General features: G+C 36.5%; 2 protein-coding genes across 2 annotated transcripts; one reads left to right on the top strand and one right to left on the bottom strand.

Annotated features, from left to right (window-relative positions):
- Positions 1–325: 325 nt before the first annotated feature.
- Positions 326–11159, bottom strand: LOC144439437 (uncharacterized). Its single transcript, XM_078128729.1, has 4 exons — positions 11068–11159; positions 10568–10786; positions 8128–8337; positions 326–2365 (listed from the first exon to the last, which is right to left on the bottom strand). Exons 2-4 carry the CDS (start codon positions 10671–10673, stop codon positions 2058–2060), a joined length of 624 nt encoding a protein of 207 aa, XP_077984855.1. The 5' UTR covers positions 10674–10786; positions 11068–11159; the 3' UTR covers positions 326–2057.
- A 2121-nt stretch (positions 11160–13280) lies between these two features.
- Positions 13281–21176, top strand: LOC144433632 (neuropeptide Y receptor type 2-like). The gene is made up of 2 exons (XM_078121978.1): positions 13281–13354; positions 20171–21176. Exons 1-2 carry the CDS (start codon positions 13281–13283, stop codon positions 21174–21176), a joined length of 1080 nt encoding a protein of 359 aa, XP_077978104.1.
- The last annotated feature ends 1412 nt before the right edge of the window (positions 21177–22588 follow it).

Below are 22588 nucleotides of genomic sequence, written 5' to 3'. Positions count from 1 at the left end.
GACAATTATGTTACCACACATATTTATTTATTTGTTTATAAACACACGCATACATCGATCCTCAAACACCCATCCACAGGGCGTGCAAACACACACACACACACATACATACATACATACATACATACATACATACATACATACATACATACATACATACATACATACATACATACATACATACATACATACATATATCGCTCAGATATATAGATGTAATGCATTGTGGTATTTTGAATGTATTGTATACTAACATCAACAAGGAATGTATATATAAAGGTTTTAATTGCCTATTTATCATAAAGTCAACTCAATATGCCATCTTTATACAAAAAATAACAAGCGTACACTTAATTACTTGTGCAAGCAGCATATAAATGTCTTCTTTCTATGGTAGAGAATATACACCGAAGTTGTGACAGCAGGTCAATTCACCATAATAAATGACCATGGACAGGTCTATTAATCATCAGAAACGTTATGTTGTATAGCTGTATACCTGTCAACTATATAGCTGACAACACATTATTGGGGGAAGTAAATTACAGGTATATATTGCATTTTGATCCTGAATATCTAGCATTTTATTATCATTTCAATATGTAACAGTTTAATGTCTTTTCAAGATCGGGCATAGTAGCCAAATATTAATTGTATGCTCGAGGTAGCTTAAGATTATTTCATGCGACATACCGCGTTGTAGAAGCGTTCTTAGTATACGGGGCTAGATGCAATGGAAATTGAGAGAAGTGTATGTATGTCTAACTGTATACAATATAAATGAGCAAATAAAAATAAAATAAAATAAATAAGTATATGTCGTGTAGTCGTGTTCGATGCACTTGTCCATTTCATCGCATACAATGCGGTTCCCCTGGGCGAATTATATTCACTATGCGCAAGATGTATGTTTACAACAGTCGTATACAAATATGTACTTTTCCGACTGCTATCAGAATATGTGTTAATATGCCTTGAAGATATCGAAACGGTATAATTGCAATGTGTTGTGTGCATATATGATCCAGACAGTCCTTTTTTCTTCAACCGCAGTGTTCCTATCTGTGGGCAATTGCACTGAACTGCGCAAATGTTCACACGAATGATCAACATCGGGAACATTAACTCATGACATCGGAAATTGTACATGTCTATGAGTAGAAACTTTTATTAAATATTTGATATGCCTTCGAGGCGAAGCACGCTATTATTTACATTGTTGTATATTATGAAAAATGATGGCTCCGACATTAGAGTAGTTTCAGCGTCAAAGTAGAGTGGTTATAATCACAGCTTTGGGATCTGTCACGAGTTTTATACATACGAAATATTTTGTATATCTTAACCTTAACCTTGGACGAAACTAGGTTAATTTACATACTCGACAACTCGTAGCATTTTGCTGTTGTCATCAAATTGATCATTTTCATCCCCCGCACCTGGACATTTTGATTGAAATTCATTTATTCATCCAAACAATAATGAATCGCAAAATCGTGCAGTATACCTTGGTAATATCAATTGATCTTCAGGTTTAAGCAGTTTTTTCTCTACTTGAATATTTGTAGCCTTGTTTTCCATACTGCATCAATAACCAAATCATGTACTAATAATGACGTTCACATCGTCGGCTTCGGCTAGGCTAGGCTGTTACCTCATGGACTCAAATAAGATATTTGGTTGGTCTCCTCGGTTTTGAGTAGGACTGGAAATATACTAGAGCTGCTGGGAAAGACGAATCAAAATCGAAAAAGATCCTGAAATCGTTTTGTTTCAACGCGTTTCATTCGTTAATCCAATTCCAGTTAGCAAGGACACTGAGCGATGATGCACATCCCTTGCAGATATATCATGATTCTGTCTATCTGATGAAATGAACAAGAATTCACGATATTGACACGGTAATATAGACATACAGTGAGTCTCAGAACGCTGGAAATTTCCAACGTTGTTGGCCGTTATCGGACACATTGTACTTGTCATTATCATGCATGATTGTTTTCTACCTGTGGTGAGTTGATGTTTTGCATTACTGAGAACATCTCTTCACCCGGTTGTCAAGGTGATTGATTTTGAACGTGTGTCCTACGTTCATTATCACTGTTCATTCTGTCATCGTTTTCACTTCGAAATTCCCTTTCGGCACTTTCTTCCGTAATAACATCATTATGCCCCGAGTCTTCCACGTGGTTGGCATGATCAATTATGTCCGAACAAGGACCCTTCAATATACTCTCGTAAGCAGGAGGTGGGATATCCGGGGCAGTTGGATAATCAAGTACTGCGCCCTCTACGATCGTCGTCATGTTTTCACAATCGCTGTACGAAGGTGGCAGATCACTGTATCTTCGCTCGCAGTGCGTACCTGAAATCGGATTATACATTCCACACTTAATATGACTGCCAGCGAGTAACAGACACTTAAGCGTCAACAAAGAGAATCCCTTGATTAATCGAATATAAACTAAGTTATATGTGATGAAGTGATAACATTTACAGTCCAATTCAAAACCCCCAGGCTGACTTTAGCATGGAGAAGGCAGTAAATTACAAATATAAATTAAAACATACCGGGTAGGAAAATAAAAAAACGTATTATCTTTTTTGCAGATATGAATCAACACCGAAACAGGGATTAAGAAAAAAACGATTTGTTTTGATGAAATGTGAAACGAATTTACATACAAATACGCATGGTTAACCTCTATCAACTTGAACACAGCTCATTTTTATTCATCGTCACTATACGTGCAACTTCGAATTTCGCAGACAAAATATCTTGGACACAGTGTCAAATTTTGAATATAAAAATAAAGTTGTCTAAAATCATATAACCATTACAAATCATTCGCGACAAACTTTGTATCTTTCTATGACATGAGAAACCAACCAGTCTCAGTGTTGATATGGAAATGAGCTGATTACTCTATACTCTCTCTCTCTCTCTCTCTCCCTCCCTCCCCCCCCCTCTCTCTCTCTCTCTCTCTCTCTCTCTCTCTCTCTCTCTCTCTCTCTCTCTCTCTCTTCCTCTCTATACTTATCGCGTACATCGTAAACGCATCAATTATTGAACACGACATCATCAGCAACACATTTCCAGCCGACAGTATTCTATCCATGTCCCAATCCGTTGACCCCATTTAACTAGATTTGTTTCATGAATCAGGAAGCTTTCATCCGTTGAAACTCCGATCATTACCTCGACATAATGAAAGACACCATTCCTAACTCGAGTACTTCAACTCTACTACAGATATATCACTTAATAAATTAAAAAGAACAAATCCCATTTAATCACACAAATGGCGATCAACGTTAACGAAGCTCAGAATGCATATTTTATATCAGTCACGTGTCAGTCATGTGGTTATACTCGTGTAAGGATTCATTTCGACAGCAGTTCTCGATTAAAATATTCACCGTTCAGTCATACATTGTCTAATTAAAGTGACTTGTCTCAGTAAACTAATGATCGCAGAAAGCTTAAGGGGGTTATCATCTTAACATATCGGTATGATAGCAGTGACATGTATTTGAGTTGCTCCTGTGAATGTTTGCCTGTGTTCTCTATGCCTTATTGTGCCTGCGATGTTCTATAAACGATGTCACTTTGCTTTTTTTCAAATATAAAGGGACCACGGCAATTCGAATTTGGTCATTGTAACTCTCGCAAGGAGAAGTAGTGTAATGGATATCCGACTCTCTGTGTGTCAATGACCCGTCTGGTCGTGTGTGTCCGGCCGTCCGTGCACAGGGAGCCCGGGAACCGTGTTACAAACAAGCAAACAGAAAGACAAACAAACAAACAAACATATCTGCATCGGAGTAATAATATACTTAGTATTACATGTATATGTTTCTAGATATACTCATCCATATTGTATGGATGGGTATATCTAGAAACATGTAGTATATTATTATCCCTATGCATACCTGTTTGGTTTTTTGTTTATCTATCTATCTATCTATCTATCTATCTATCTATCTATCTATCTATCTATCTATCTATCTATCTATCTATCTATCTATCTATCTATTTGCTATTTGTTTGTTTGTTTGTTTGTTTGCTTATGTGTTTGTTTGTTTGTTTGTTGGTTGGTGGAGGTTCCTGAGCTCCCTATGTATACAAGATAGCTCCAAAACAACCGGGTTGACTGTAACGAAATCTGACTCACACCTTTTTTACGGTTGCCACATGAGCAGAGCTGATGAGATTTTGGTTAAGATTTATACGCCAATTAGCTAAATTTAGCCATACTTCCAAAATTATGTTGGCCAATATGTGCCTAGTCATCAGTTCTACACTTTAGGGGCGATGCGAGTACAAGGCATGGTTTCGTAGACCAACTTGTGTTGACGTACAAGTGAGAACCTCATCTAGTATACAGTCACTAGATTAGAGGAACATGATTCGCTAACTTAGTCAACAAGGCGAGAGGTATTCGGTTAGTATCTGGTTAAAGTGTATCCACAATAGTCGTAAGAAAAAACACGAAAAAAGAGACCGTACAAGGTCGTTATACGCATTTTCGCAAACCAGAGCTGTTATTTCTTCCGCGATACTGCGAAATAAAGCGGTGCGTCGTGGAAGCGGTGGTTTACAACGATGGAAATACGAGGGTAATTTTAAACTATAGACTCCTTGATGAAACAATCAAAAAGTGTTCCTTTTGGAGACCTTGAACTTCAGCAGAGTGGATATATAACTTGTTGTTCATTTCCCTGTAGATTGTTGTGTTAAATGATATGCATGAAGTGTTTTGCTTTACATCACCCATGGCAAGAGTTAGATTGTCTTCTAAAATATTGATGTTTAACCTTTCTACGGTTGAATATTCCAAGACGATTTGCCCATGTTAACTGTTAATAGTGTTTGATATACGTGACAGCATGTATTGATAGCATTCTCCAGTCTACAGTTTTATCGTTTAAATTGAAGCTCTTCTCACGCAAGTCGAAATCATCATTTTTCCCGTTTTAGATCATCAATTTGTATTTACAATCAAGCAAGGACTAAAACAACAATCATATGCTATGCCTTTTCTGTCTGTCTGTCTGTCTGTCTGTCTGTCTGTCTGTCTGTCTGTCTGTCTGTCTGTCTGCGGGAGGGACGGAGGGAGGGAGTCCGTACTTCGGTCCGTCCCTCACCCCTCCCTCAAAAACCAAGTATACGTATATATGTGCTAGTTTGTTTGCCTGACAGCTAAACTGTCAATTTAAAGCATTTAATGTAATTCAGACATGTTGAATTTAGCTATTTGACCTGTATGCAGTCGTTATATCTTCTTTCCTGCCTTAACAATTTGCATTCAGGCTCTCACATTTTTTTTCTTTAATCTTAGTTTTCCATTCATTATTTTCCTATAAAGGCGGTGAATTTGATCGCATTTGATTAATTCTGATATAGGTTTACATTTGCATTCATACTTTTATTTATAGCCATATAGTATTTAATCGTTTTAATATTATTGTGGATTTTCTTCCGGCCTTTATAAGTACATGTATTTAAATTCACCTAGAATTGAACAATGATTTATATCCTCGTGTGTGACATCCATTAATACCAAATCGATGTCCGGTTCTCAATTTTCTGACGCCATCGGGATTACATGAACAGCTAGTGTGATTAAAGGAATGTGAACTATATTAATGTAGTTTCTTTTTATTCAGAGTTCGATTCTCGTAGGTGAAATTGAATCAGTACCTCAGTGATTGACTGGATTAATTATGATTAATGTGGAAATATTAATTCCCATTTGAAAAAAAAAAGGATGTCTCGCGTTAAGCCGCATTGCAACATTGACGTAGATTTACCCGTGTTAAAAGGTTAGGTCTCTCTCATGTACGGATTGTTGTCCACGTCAGTCGTAATTCGGTATACAGGGCATTAATCGTAGAGTGAAGGAAGCCATCAAACGGAGTAGACCCATCATGGACAGCGACTAAGGATACCGTGACATCAAGTATGATTTACATACATATCATTCCGCCATTAGGCCAGAAAAAAAAGCTGTTCAACGGGCAACATAACCCGACACATTGGGTAGGTAGGTCGATTTTTTTTTTACAAAGGATGTAAAAACAAACCACATGTAATGATGGCAAAACATTTGAAGTTGAGTTTACATTGCACTTATTCATTCATTTTGATTTTATCTCTTGCAATCTGTCTGTATGTACATCAGCTCTTGTTAGGAAATGTGCACAATTTACGGTTAAACAAATTTTGTAGCTCCTCTCAAAATATGTTAAGACCCGCTAATGAAACTCCAGAATTATTTTAGCCACTCCTTCTGTCACCTACACTATAGAGGAGATATAAAATTATATATGGTAGCACAGGTACAATGATGCATTAAAAATAAGTGATAATCAACTACAATAACAGTCCAAATGATATTACTTGATAAAGGATGTGCATTTCACATGGATACTTGTAAGGAGATGTCTCATAATTAGCTCTGACCTATGAAGGGAGGTACTTAGTCAGCCACCTTCCATCTTGTTTTGAGAGAAAGACAGTTATTACCGTGATTGCTACTGATTGGAAGGATACATCCTCAAAAATGCAAACTTTTTTGAAAATAAGACAATATAGGAGGCCATTTAGAGGCATAAAATATCAAGCAAAAAACATAATTTAAAGTCTTACAAAGCTTGAATGTGGTTTTAAAATACCAGATTTGAGAGACAATTATGACATGCAGTACATTTTATCTGGCTATGAAGTGTATTTTGTTGTGGCAAAGCTGAAAGATATTTTGCAGATGTGGTAAATGACTTCTCCTGAACTTTAATTTGATTCCAAAAAAATCATGAATAAAGAAAGAGTACAACATTTGAAGACTTTCAGACTATCAGACTTTTGATGGCCCAATGACTGCCCTTCCCATGGTCATAAAGTTTTGCTCATTTCGTTTAGTGAATATTGGATATGCAACAGTTTAATTTTATCTCAATTCATGCTTGTATGCATCATCAGAGCCAAGTAAACCACTGATAGTACATAATTTGGAATTGACTCAAATGTATATTGTTACATGTACTATTCAGTGAATATAAAGAAATTCCCTTAATTTTGAAACAAAGTGTGCATTTCACTGACATGCAAAGCCAGCATGAGGATATTTTGCCCATCACCTAAAAAAAATTGAAATGCCAAAAATATGGGTAGGTAGGGCCCGTTGAGCAGCTTTTTTTTTCCTGGTCTTAACGCTGAATAATTGAATCCTTACGCGATTACGGTCTGTAGTAGACGGATCCAAGTTATCGATCCAAATTAAAGTAACTATATTTTACGGTCGTGGAATAACATAGATTTATCAACGTGGCACAATATCATATCATCTATATGACATCCAGTCCTAAGACAAGGGAAAATGTCAGGTACGTACACGCGTTAAATTGTATAGGAACCAACTTGGTGTTTATTAATCTTTCTTGGCGAATAACCTCTTTCATTAGCACATTTACATATGTATGTATTCATAATCATCAGAAAGATGCATGCAGATAATTTAGACATTAACTTGCCCTAGTGAAATATTTACTGTATTTATTAGTTGTGCGTCCTTCGTATTGTGTGTATATACATGTGGTACATAATATTATAATGATACTCAATCTGATACGGTTACTGAATTGGGTGATCTAGAGTATGGCGCCCTCTCTGTCAGCTTTTGTTATAAAACTACAAATTAACCGTAAATGTTCACAAGCGCATGACGCCAGTATACAATAATCTGTAGAATTAAGAATATTATATTTGAAATAAACAAACTATGACAGAGATTTTTCTTTTCGTTTTTGTATCAGGGATGATACAGCATGATCTTTTCCCCATGAACTGATATCGATCAACAACATATATGTGTGGGTTTTCTTTTACAGAATTGATACTGGCTTTTTTTGTTTCCCCCCGGCAACTGTCATCTTAGATTGAACAACGGATAAAATATAACAAGACCGTTTTAAATAAGAGGGGAAGTCAGATCATTACATGTGTATTTAGATAGTTGTCCAAAAGAGATGAGATGTCTGTACCCAGACAGCCAAATTACACATCATCTAATTCTGTTGCTATATGATCACTAACTTTAGTATATACAATACATTGCTAACACTTACCACTAACTATGGACACCGATGCCGAATGCTGTCCGCATTTTTTGGATATTAACTTGGCAAAGAACGTGACAACTACAACGATGACAGTAGCTCCAGTCAGTCCAATTATGGCAAACAATAATATATAAATGGTATGATTATCTCTTATGTTCGTATGGCTTAAAATGCCGTCATCTTCTTCGGACATGTTTTCATTCGCATTACCACTTGCTGAAAACGAATACAGAATACGTGTTCATATTCACCACAAGATGGCGATATTATGGCTCTTCGACTACATATAGTACTATATGACGCTTTCTTCTAAGAGAACTATGAAAAAGACTTGCAAGGATCATGGATGTCATTAGCAGTTTTCAGTTTTCGATTAACAAAATATCGAACGACTCAAGCACACGTAGATTACAGTTAGTTATTATGTCATGCGCACGACACTATTTGGGTGTTTGAGACACACACAATCCTTGTTTGAGACGCACACAATCCTTGCTTGAGATACACACAATCCTGGTCATAAGAGCTTAGCATTTGCCGTTTTGTGCAACAATTTACTCTAAAACAGGACATATCAAAAGATGCGTCAGTTAGAGGCGACAAAACAAACAGTCCAGGCGAAACCAAACAGTTATGTCAACTGATTTACTCTGTTCAACAGACGAGAAGTTGGTGTGTCTCTTTAGACGCCACACGAAATTTTAACAGTTTGTAAAGCAGGATGCTTTGAAGAATTAGTTGCTTCCGACTAACGCATGCAGCTTTTGATGTGTTCTGTTTTAGAGTAAATTGTAGCATAAAACGTCAAATGCTAAGCTCTTATGACCAGGAATCAGTGTGTCTCAAACAAGGTCTGTGTGTGTCTCAAACACCCAAATGCTAAGCTCTTATGACCAGGATTCAATGTGTCTCAAACAAGGATTGTGTGTGTCTCAAACACCCAAATGTTAAGCTTTTATGACAAAGAGTGTGTCATGATTGAGGTCGACAATATCAGGATACTTCGCAGATAAAGATACTGTGTAGCAAGATGAAATGAACTTGTGTTGTTCCCTTTACTCAGAAGTTGACTCAGGTTGCTGACTGGAGTTCTCATTCGTCTTGTCTAGAGTGTAAGATACTCCGTGTCGCTCTGCCCTCTCATTACCGGTCTCCTCTTTTATGAGAGGGGTTGACCGACGTCGTATGAGGGCGCCCCGTCATGGCGTACCTTACAGACTATTACGTCAGGTCCTGTTGTGTCAATTCTTAGAAGAATTTCGATGCAAGTATTCGAGGTAACTATTATTTGCTTCGACATAAATTCAACTTGAAAATCATTTCCGAGAAAGGTTATTTGACCTGTCACAACACTACATACTGCATATAAGGAAATGGACAAGTTACTCGCTATAACCGGAATGGCCAATGGTCATGATATACGTCACAGTATAATTTAAGTACTTTAAAAAGTGAGTGTGATCTCTCTGGAGTATGCGCAATTGCTTACTGGGGGAAAGGTAACAAGTCGGACTGGGCGCGCCTTCAAGAGTACTTGTAAACAACCAGGCTATTATAATAGTCGTCTGTTTACACACCAAGAAATTAGTCACTTTACAACTTGTACTAGGAATTCTCTATTCAGTCAGTATCAATGACATTGAGCTGTTGATTTTTTTAGGATACGATATACAATATGTTTGTATGACCTGTTTCCTCATGTTTAGTATTTTGAATACAATCACAAATACTAAATTCGCATCCGCTGCGACATACTCGATGGACGTATATTCAAAACAACTCTGGTTAGAAACCCACTACAGGAAATTGGTCATATATATATATATATATATATATATATATATATATATATATATATATATATATATATATATATATATATATATATATATATATATATATAACTCGGTGAGTATCAATCTGCTAAGACAGTGCTCTATACCGCAGTGGCAGAGCGTAATAGTAGGCTAGCGTAATAGTATATATATATATATATATATATATATATATATATATATATATATATATATATATATATATATATATATATATATATATAGTTTTGGTAGTACTGGAACTCTTTCTTGGTTGTACTACCAAAAGTACTACCAAAACTATTACGCTCTGCCACTGCGGTATAGAGCACTGTCTTAGCAGATTGATACTCACCGAGTTATATATATATATATATATATATATATATATATATATATATATATATATATATATATATATATATATATATATATATATAGTTACATGGATTGTACTCAGATCATGAATTGCCAAATTTAAAGCATTAATTGTTCCCTAATATGGATACAGTCATATAGTTTCTAGTTTAATTTACAATATCGCCATCAAGAGTAGTACTAGTATCATCATATCATCATATAATATTTGTCAATAATTCAAAAGAAAAAAAGTGAAAATTATTTGTACTCACTCTGATTAATAACTTGTCCGCTGCAACATGTTAAAAGGATTGCAAATAAAAGTACTAGTTCACTTTGTATGACCAAGATTTGAAACCAGGAATGAAGCACCATCATAGTGTTACACTAGTATGTGTTCTCTCTTCGCCAGCTCCACTGACTTCGTCTGAAACGGGCGAGTCACTATTCAACCGGATGGCAGACTGTGGTAATGGTAGGTAACTAGGAATCTAATGTATGTGCACCGGATGAATAAACGAAAGTTAGGATGAGATTCAGTTTTGAGCTGGTGTGGGAATTACAAGAGGAACTCGGAAGCTAGCGTGCGTAGACGTATGTTTTAACCAATCCAGTGGTTCCCTACTATTGTGTTTTTCATGAATATTCATATGCAGCAGTCGTGCTAAAAACGTTGAATGATAGTTTCGCATTATTCATCATGCATACATGCATCATGTTTTGCCACAGTAAACTGTAATGAAAATATGTAATATAAGTTTATCTAACTCACTTCTCATAAATTGAAGCACGTTGATAAGAATAAGGTTGAATGCCGGGGATATCGTTGATTGAGTTATAAGTGTACATGTAAATGAGTGTGTGTGTGTGTGTGTGTGTGTGTGTGTGTGTGTGTGTGTGTGTGTGTGTGTGTGTGTGTGTGTGTGTGTGTGTGTGTGTGTGTGTTACATGTAGGCGGCCGGTCAAAAGACTCCAAATAATATCTCTTTCAGAACTGGTGAAAGGTAGGCTAGCGTGATTACACACACGGAAACGTTGTTTCGAACCTGACAAAGAACCGTTTGTTCCGGCCACTGATCAACCTCTATACGTGACGTCACAAACCAGCGCTGAAGCATTCAGTGTCACTGAAGTTTTCTATTTTCACTGTATAAATATGGTACAGCTTTACTGGAGTCTATCATCAAAATAAGCTGTGTTATTTTGACTGCCCCGTTATTATTTGTTATGTTTTTGTTGTAATTGTTGTATATAGTAGCAGAACTGAGGGGGAAGAGAGACACAGAGCGAGACAGAGACAGAGACAGAGACAGAGACAGAGGGAGGGAGAGGAGAGAGAGAGAGAGAGGGGGGAGAGCGAGAGAGAGAGGGAGAGAGCGAGAGAGAGAGAGAGAGAGGGAGAGAGAGAGAGAGAGAGAGAGAGAGAGAGAGAGAGAGAGAGAGAGAGAGAGAGAGAGAGAGAGAGAGAGAGAGAGAGAGAGAGAGAGAGAGAGACGCTTGCGGAGACAGACGAATGGACGGACACACATTGATTGATACGGGCAAAGATATACAGACACAAAAGTTGATTATAATCAATGTAAAATCCTGATCATATTTTACTGTGAAAGTAATAAAAGCACCGTAAATGACTATACGTGGTATATTCATGAGTCATACAGAAATTTGATCTAGTATTTCCTGTATTACTTTTGTTTTCTCCAGAGTGCATATACCAATGACTTTTCACCCACATTAGACCACCTCATAGACACACCAACAATGACTTTTCACCCGCATTAGAAAATAGACTTGTAGTACCAATTTCGTGCACTTTTCTCACCTTTGTACATGTGCTAACGTTGTTGTTTTTTAAAAAAATGAAACTAAAAGAATTGGGTAACGCTGCAGATTCTGAAATGTTCCTGTTATATGTTTGCATACACATACAAAGTTTCAAATTACTTGACTTGGATCTGTACATGTGCACGTGCTTGAAGAAGGTGTTTACATTTTGTATGTCCATTTCAACGTGTTAAAATACAAGTAGAATGGTACCAATGAACTTGTAGACAGACACGGATTGAGATGTACCGAAATGTGTATATTTCCATCCAATGTGCATGCTCATCAAATCCTCAGTTCCTTGCCTAATGCACTGTTACAATATTTACCCTACAATTTTCACTGATTTGTATGCTCGGATGTTTCCCATGCTTATTTTATAACTTCCAAGAGAAGCAATATTTCTTAGCATTTGAAGCATATCAATTACATTTGAATACTGTGTAACAAAAGTACGAAGGAAAATGTTATTGTTTAATGTAATAGAGATAACGTCGGTGATGACTACCAACATAGAACATTATATACGGTGCCTAAAGCGCAAACGAGACAAGAGAATTCACCTTGCAGAAAGCATCGGAAATGTCCTGTCGACAGTTCACAGGCGTGGCTCTAGAAGTGTCATGATCTGTCACCTTTCTTTATCAGGGTAGACTGTGTGTCGTGAAAAATCCTCAAGTAAAAAAAGAAAGAAAGATAGATTTAAAATAAAAAGGAAACGATTCTAATTGACGTAAGGTAGGCAAAGCACTCGTAAGAATCCTTATAAATTAGGAATCAAATATTAACTAAAGTTCATTTTCTATAAAACTTACGTAATCACGAGACCCATTAAGATCGAAGAGTTTCCCTGAAGACAAGCGAGTTCCCCGTAGAAAGACTAATTTCCCCAGAGAAGACCTTCAAGATTCATGCTTTTCTACTTCCTACCAGACGAAGGAACGAGGATATATGTGACTCTGAAGAAACATCTACCTAATTTAGAGAACTGATAATGATGAAGCCCTAGGAACTCAGGGAACGGTTATTTTCCAGAATTGAATGACTTGTATATGGACCAATATGGAAGTTAAAAAGAGCTAAGTGAATAGTTACCAGTCGTCTGATGAAGAAAAAGAAGTATTGCGAAATTCTATCTGTACGAACAAAGAACATTTGAGAATGTATTATGCTGCGATACTCAGATGTAATGATTATCAACTCAAGACAACGCGTCATCCAGGAAATCCATCAAGGTAATTAACGCAAATATAAACTCTAACTGAATTGAAGGTTCAAGTTTATTTTACTCCTTAATTTTGTTCCTGATATTCACTTGTCTATGTCAGATGTGATTTTTGGTAAGTTTGACATTTGCGACAAAATCTTCAATTTAGTCAATCACCTTATCATCTTGGGCAAATTTTTTTTGTATAAAGCTAGGTTAATTGAAAGACGTCCAGACTCCAATTTTGATTCATTTATTAGTTATCTCAAAAGTGTTAAGGATATGGAAATTAAATTTGCGCGCAGAGGAGCCCTGGAGCACAAATGGGAATCATTAGTTTTGTAATTATTACGTTACTGTAAGTCATGCAACTGGTTTTTTCAACTGAGTGGGGATTGGGTGTTTTCCTGTGATCAAGTTAGGATTCTGTGCTTAGTCCTTTCATTACAGACGGATATTTCTGTTCAAGATATTGTTACATTATTCTTTATCAATTGTAATTATTTCCAATCCCATGTATTAATTTATTTAATTAAGTTAACTAACCCTCCCCCTCTCTGTTTGTACGTCCTGTGTTTTCTCTGTAATGTATTGTTTGCCTTTGTATTGTCTTGCAGTTGTTTTGGAAATTAATAAAAAAAAAACATAAAAAAAAAAAAAAAAAAAAAAAAAAAAACTCTAACTGACAATACAATCTGTTGTCAAGAGATTTAAGTTTGTTTGAAGACGTATAACCATGAGAACGAAGAACTAATCGAACTCTTTCAGAGAGTCAACTTGACATTTTGAACATTTACTTTGGACTGCTATAGACTTTCCTAAATATCGAGTTACGTGTTTCTTAGAAAAGATGTCTGTGTCATGTTTTGGGATTAATAAGATAGCTTGTCTGGAGAACAATTGTCCTCAAGGCGTCCTTTTGTTTCAAATTCACGGACCTACGCGTCATTCGCGTAATGATATAGTCATGTTTAGACAATAGACATTGCATTCCAAGCTTTCCTGTAAAGTGATTTGTAAAATTGAAGAGACTCGACTTCTGGCCTTTGGGTGAGGGAGTCAACTCCTGGCTCTGCCCTTGGGCCTTGATAAATAAAGTCTATGTTCCAGTTCATACCACACATATCGTCTCGTATGCAGTTTATCATTCCATTCTACCACTAGTGCCGTTTCAGAAAGATTTGATATGGTGCCATTTCCGAACGATTTGATAGTGGGGTTACTGGTGGGTAAAAACACTGGTTCATGTTTTACTTGCTCTGTACACATTTTGAGTCACTGCTCGTAGCGTGCTTTGTATGTCCAATCTCATTAACTCTGGAACAAACTTGTTGATGTTTTTCCTCAATAATTATGATATTAAATTAACGGTATTCATGGATTCATACATTATATTGTGTAGCTTCGTTCTATGGGTAGATACAAAACAAGATGTGTAGTGACGATGAACTGATTTCCATGACACGCGATCAGACGACGACGACGACGACAACAACAACAACAACAACAACAACAACAACAACAATAGCAATAACAACATCATCAACAACAACAACAACAACAACAAACGATACAGGTCCTTCCCAACACGGACAACAACATCAGATTCTGTTTACTTTCCTTCTCTTGTAGCCCTCACTTTTTCACTTCAACTGTTTCATTTTCACGCCTACATGACCTTTCTCAAAGTAGGGATAATCATGACTACTTTCTGTTCTCATAAGTCACAGTGAATCAGGGGATATTATTTTAAGTGGTTGATTTATATAAGATGGATGGATGGCCATGGATGGATGGATGGATGGATACGATTAACAATGAAAAATTCCCGCCGCCATAATTCCTACACGCTGTGATTTATGAACAACCCTTCCAACATTCATAACCATGTCAAGGGAATATTACTATACATTACATTTAAAAGCAGAGTTAACCCCCCCCCCAAAAAAAAAAAAATAAATAAAATAAAATGTGACAATTTTATAACCCGTTACGCTGGATTATTTAGTTCATTTTGATGTATTTTGTATCCATTGGAAAGACGCGTACTAGCCGCTAACGAGCTGTTTATGTTTGCGGTTTTATTATAGTTTACGGTAATATGGGTATAACTTAATAGCCCAGATTTTCCCCAGCTCAGTGAGCAGTCCCCCCTTTTCTTGCCGAAGGCTATCTTAGTGCGTGCTGAGATTTTGGTTCCTACGTCGTAACAATTCAGTTTGCGCACTGAATTGCACTTGAATCTTAGTTTGCGTGCTAAGTATTCTATACCTGTTAGTGTTTCGTAGTAGTTCAGCTTGCCTGCTGAACGGTATCGTTCGATTGTAGTGTCTCGGTTTGCGTGCCTGGACTCTACGTGACGGACACTCGATTAGCGTGTCGAGTAAATATTGACGGACACTCGATTAGCGTGTCTAGTACGTATAAGTATTACCCCTAGAGCGACCGACCCCTTGCCCCCCCCCCCCTTTATACACCGTACAGTTATTGTTAATTTAATTTCAGAGAGAGAATAAATATTTGCCGGTTGGCTTTACACTTTATTTATTGTGCGCTCACATATATTAATTTGGTGTGCCGAACGCTAATTTGATTAATTACATCCCCTTAATTTACCAAAATCCCACAAATAGATACGACGAGACTTCACACAAAAAACAAACAAACAAACAAACAAACAAACAAAACAAACAAACAAAAACAAACAAAACATTCATACATACATACATACATACATACATACATACATACATACATACATACATACATACATACATACAGTGCATTACATTATTCCGCATATTGATATGATGTGTGATGCCATTTCTCAGTGTTGAAAGTAGATGAATTTGATAGGTTTTCGCTAGATATTTCGATTTCTTCAATGACATATATTTGGGGACTTGAGGACCAAATTTAATACTTCTTTATTTATTTTTGATTTGAGGGCCGGTCACTTCCCGCAAACAGTTAACGACTACTTTAACACACCACCAAATACGTATCACACTCGGAATACAGCGAGAGATAACTTTTACATTCCAAAAGTAAATCTTACTTTGACGCAACACAATTTTCAGTATGCAGCTGCAAAACATTGGAACTCCTTACCTGAAGAATTGAAAAAAATACAATCCAGGACTACTTTTAAATCTCAGTTAAAACAGTATTTGTTACAAAATTAATTCAGCTTTTTCTACCTTACATTGCATTTAATGCCAGTTATATATTTTTTGATGAACGCGTTTTGTTTGTTTTTTGTTTGTTTTTGTTTTAATTTCAAATTTGTTTTTGTTTTTGCTTTGATTATTTTGTTTAATCAATTGTAGTATGGGCCACAAACTTGACTAGTTTGTTTCAAACTATTTTTGTGGTCCAGCCATAAACTCTGTATTCATCCATCAGTTTATGTGTAATATTTATGCCACTGTCTTTTTTACTTTTTCTCTTTTGTTATATTGATATGATTTTGAGTTTGTGGCAAATAAAATACTAATTATGTACATATTACGGAAGCGCGTTCATGTGTTAAGTACACTAAAAAGTTATTATATTATGACATATAAAGATTTCAAAGCAACAGTACAGTCCGTAATTGTGTGCCTGATGACTAGGCCGGAATATGTCATATGATCGTTAGTGTCTTGTACATCGCCAACAATAGCTGTGTACATATACTGATTGTTATAAAAAAAAAAAAACTACCTAATGTATTTGTATTGAATGTTATTATTTCAATCCCGAACAAGTATCCTTCATTAACAACAGCTTCGCTTGGATATATCCACAGCGACCGGACGCAATCACTGTCAATATAAATGAGAACGTGACATAAATCAAGATAATTGTCAAATTTGGTTCTACCTCGCAAAGAAAGGATAATAGAATATGAAAATATGATTGATGCTAGAACCCAATGGATATAAATTGATTGATAAAATAATACTCTTCCACTAGCTTTGTTTGAAGTGTTTTCGAGATAGTGATATCACCTGTTGATCTTCTGAAATCGCAAATATAGTTACATTGGCGTTTCACTCAAAGCACAAAATTATTTTATTTTAACACGGCGTGCCCTGACAACTTCAAATGCAAAAGATACATTTTGATTGAAGTGTGAACAGGTAGGGTGTACTGAGAAGCAGACACACAGTAGTCATGTTGCTCCTCAGTAGAAAGCAAATAAAGAAAACCGTTCTTTACAGTCGTTTCAGTAATAAAGAATAGCGATGCTATACTTTCCAATGTGATAAGGTAATAAAGTATGAAATATGTATATCTTTATCTTTAAAAAAAAAACCGATAACATGTCAGGCATGAGTGCATCAATAAGATAGTCTCGTTTGAGCTTTAAAACACCCACGCCCATGTACCACGTGAGGAATGATCATAATATACATTAGTCGTGGCATTTTAAAGCTTACTTTCTATTTCGCACACGTATTAGATCACATCGTCTAACTGAGCGACAACTTACCGATAATTGACTACGTACTAAGATCAACTTCACCGTGACGATTTTCCCTTCTTGCAGTTTGTGACAAATATCCGCCACGTTTTAACAGGTAATTTGTAGTTTTTTTTGTGTGTGTTTTTAAATTATGTTTGTTTTGCCAAGAGTAATGATGATAAGAACATAGTAGGTAATTAGTAATGGGTATACTTTATAATCATTTTAAAGGTCTAACTTTGAACGTATACTTCACTTGTTGTCAGTTTTTGTTAAATAGCATATGAACGTTTTCATGTACAACATAAGACAGTAATAACAGACTTAAACACATTGTCAAATATGCGAATTGTATTTTAAGTTTTGTTGTCTACGACAACGTTAACGTAACAGACAAGTCACCATCAGTTATTTTTAGCGGCGATCACTTACGCACAGCGTGAGAAAGTAAGGTCGGTCATTCGATCTGAGACCGCCGACTGATTCTCCATCGAACCGATCGAGTTGTCGATCCTCATGACCAACTAGGAAATTACAAGAAACAACCCTTATTACAGAACTTTAATCTTCAATTGTATTACCAACATCCATTTGTTATCAATTAATCAATTCTTCCAAAAGAAGCAAGGCAACCTGGCAACGATCAAGTCACTTGAATATGAACTTGAGTATGTACTACTGTATATACAGATAACAGAAGGTCTCATGTTAGTCGTGTAGTCAATTTCGTAATGTATCATTGTGTAATCATCATCATCATCATCATCATCATCATCATCATCATCATCATCATCATCATCATCATCGTTGAATTTATCTCAACAACGCAATTTTTATCAAAGCTTGTACCAAAGTAATATATCCACAAAACTGACTATCAAATGTCATATAAACGATGATTGCTTCGATATTAAATCCTTGTCTTCAATCGCCCTCAAGGAAATTTTAGATAGGGAAATTACCTTTAGTATCGAAAATTGGCAGATACAGAATATAAACCCCATGTTGTGAATCATGAATTTAATTCACACACCAGATTTAGGTTTTGGTGTATATGCTTGATATACAACTTTTCATAACTGATCAGCATGTAAATACAGACAGGGGGAAGTTGAGGAACATGGATACCCCTTCCGATTAGAAAATTTCAACATATAAGTCATTCAAATGTCATTTCACGGAACCAAAATGACAAATAGGCTGATCCTGTTGATGTACTTGAGATAAAAAATTACCTGTAAAGGTGTTTTCCAAATTGACCCCCACCTTTAGTAGATTTTAACTGACCCCTCTATGCATGTATTTCTTTGTCTGTCTGTCTGTCTGTCTGTCTGTCTGTCTGTGTCTGTATTTGACTGTCTGTCTGCGTTTGTTTGTCTGTCTGTCTGTCCGTCCGTCCGTCACTGTATGTCCTTGTGTTTGTTTGTTTGTATGTGTTTGTACGTACGTACGTAATTACAAATGTACGTATATGTATGTATGTATGTATGTATGTATGTATGTATGTATGTATGTATGTATGTATGTGTGTGTGCGTGCGTGCGTGTGTGTATGCGTGCGTGCGTGTGTGCGTGCGTGCGTGTATATATGTATGTATGTATGTATGTATGTATGTATGTATGTATGTATGTATGTATGTATGTATGTATGTATGTATGCATGCATGCATGCATGCATGCATGTATGTATGTATGTATGTATGTATGTATGTATGTGTATTATTCATTGTTATTATGTCTGCTTCCTACATTTTTTTCCCATCCTTTCCATTTTTTTCTAGTGCTCATCTTCTCCCTTTCACGCCTACGTAACCTTTCGCAAAGTGATGATCATCTCGACACTATGTTCTCAATTAATGATCTCCCAGGAAACAGTGGAAATTATTTGAAATGGAAGAAGTATACAATATTCTAGTATAATATTCAAGTACATGCGCATATGCTGACTAAATAGACTGACTCTCTCAGTCCCCCTGCTTCCGCTGAATTGTCATTATTAACTTGCACGAACTTACTGTAGCTGTAAGTTCAGCTACTTGTCCCCCCCCCCCCCGTCACTGTGATAAAGTGCTGACATAGCTAGACACCGTCGTGGTGAATAATTCTACATTTGTTGAACTCACAAACACTGTTACTTGGGACAAACTAATGCAAAAATAATGATATCCAGCCAAGCCAGGAGACTAAGTGATTCTGTGCGAATACTTGAAAACCAAATACAAGTATACGTTATTTCATTATTATTCGGTGACATTTGATAATGTTGAATTGTGAACTTTTAAACATCTTGGTCGAAAATTACGCAAACGATCTTTTCTGATGGTCGTTTTTTTCAGAAAAAAAAACAAAGGGTAACTCCGATTGACCGTTGAATCATTCTCATTTCGATCTACAGTCCACATTATTCAAAATCGAGAATGAACAATACAACTGATTCACCGATCGAAGGTATCAACTCGTGGTCTGCTGGTAAAAGTTTCGACAATCAGTTATGGTTAAAATTGGTGTATGGAGCTATATCTGTTATTGGAATATGTGGTAACTCCATGGTATGCTTCGTCGTATGGAAGGTGAAAAAGATGCACACCTCGACTAATTATTTCATCGTAAGCCTAGCTGTTGCTGATTTCATCACGTCTGTGTTTCTCATCCCCTTACATTTGGGGATTAATATTCGCATACCGGCTGGTGTCCCTGGTGATATGCTCTGCCGACTGGTTATGTCGAAATACCCTCTGTGGGTCAGTTTTACTGCCTCTGTTTTGAATCTAACATGCGTTACGTTGGAGCGTTATTTGGCGATTGTATACCCTCTGAAATACCATGCTTTTTTCACCAAGAACAAAGCGAAACTAATGATAGGTGCCGTGTGGACGGCTGCAACATTATCGATGAGTTTCATGCTGTATGTTTTTTACAGTCGCCGTGGTACCTGCGTCTTAACGTGGCCAAGCATGGCCGTTCGTATCGTAGTAGGGATAATCATTTTCTTCGTAGTTTACTTGGGGCCCCTGACAGTGATGGCGTACTCATATCGACAAATGTTGTCCGCCCTTAAAACCGAAACGGCGCCTAACAACGCATCAGCTGGTATTTCAAGTCATAGCAGTATGGAAATAGTTATAGCTCGAAGACGCCTAATCAAACTACTCCTTATTATCGTCACAACTTTCGCTATATGCTGGACACCAAATCAATTTCTCTACCTGGCCTACAGCTTTTACGCAGACGTCGATTTTGTTAGTTGGTACTATCATTTGACCGTATTAGTCGCCTTCTGCAATTCATGTATGAACCCGATCATATACGCCTTTAAGAACAGACAATATAGACTTGCTTTGAAGATTGCGTTTGGACAGAACAACATGGTCGGAAATCAAGCTGATTTTATGATGGCATAACTGTACATTTCATCGTCTATCGGGAAACAAGACGCACCTGGTCCAAAATATACAACATAAGAAGAGAAAACTATCTGATGTGCTTGATTTATTACAATGATCACAAACACGTGCAGTGTTGAATTCTTAGGGAATGAGCAAGATTTATGACGGACCGGTGCTAGAGGGGGTTTCAAATATCTCCAAGTATAGGTTAAAGCCCAATCATGCGAGATTTCTTCTTGCAAAGCACATATATATTAATATTAGTGATTCGTAAATAAATATCGTATTATATATGTTACTTTCGTATATTGTACTGTACAATTGTACATTTTCCAGAATACGGTAGAGTGTTAACGTTACTGGGGAAAGGAAGTTTTTTGAGATCGCGAGGGGGGGGGGGGGGCAGTTGAAAATATTTTCTCCTCGCTCCCCCCCCCCCCCGCCGTAAATTCTGCGCATTTCCTTGGTATACAGCCACGGAAACGTTTGACGTCACTGTAAGGACCGATAGGTGCTAGATACAAATGTATATGCAATACACACAACAGGGATAAAAATGACTCACCTACAGAACTGACATCATGACTTCGGCAAAATGTGTGAAATCTATTGTCTTTGTGACAAGAAAAGTAACAATGTATATTGAATGATAATAAGTTGAACTTTATAAAAGTTGGCAATGATTATTAAAACCAGCATTGCTATAAGCACTGTGAAGAGTTTTATACTTTAGTCAGCGACGAAATAGTTTCTTCGATCTTATTACAAATCCACACTTTGACGGTATTTATACATTCAAGTATAAGTATTTCGCAGCAGACTATAAACTTCGTCGTCCTATGAACACAGTGTCATATCTTGATATCCCATCGCCAAATCGTCTAGCGTTACCCTTTTTTTCAAGAAAAGAAACTCTTTTCATTGTAAAATTGGTATGTTTGTAAAGACTATTACGTACTTCCTTGTAAAGTGGTGCTGTGTACACAGGTTGGATCCAGTATGTCGCTTGGATATGTTGATCCCCAATTAATCGAACTACACGAATCAATTCAAGTTCCTTGGCACAACTGCACACCACAAAAAATGGTACGGTTGACAATGTATTGTTATAATTTGACGTTTAATTTGTATGATCAATGTATAAAATGTACACTGCAAGCTTTGGTATATTCGAATGTCTTGAAATGTTATACAGTAATTGTTTTACTATGTTATATATGTTATAAAAAGATATATCATGTATATGAACTCGAGATCTGCCTCTCCCAATTTACTTGGGTTGACTGGCTTTTCTTTCTAGTAATATTAGAAAGCCTCTTAAGTTGTGCAATCGGATGCTGGTGTTCTGCTAATAAGAATTCTTTAAGGGTACGCTGTGTCACCAATATACATACATGTATAAGTTAATATGTAATTATTTCATGATA

The sequence above is a fragment of the Glandiceps talaboti genome, chromosome 1, assembly GCF_964340395.1.
Source record: "Glandiceps talaboti chromosome 1, keGlaTala1.1, whole genome shotgun sequence".
Lineage (NCBI taxonomy): Eukaryota > Metazoa > Hemichordata > Enteropneusta > Spengelidae > Glandiceps > Glandiceps talaboti.
The sequence above is the reverse complement of the archived record's forward strand: the minus strand, read 5'-3'. Positions and strand labels throughout refer to the sequence as shown.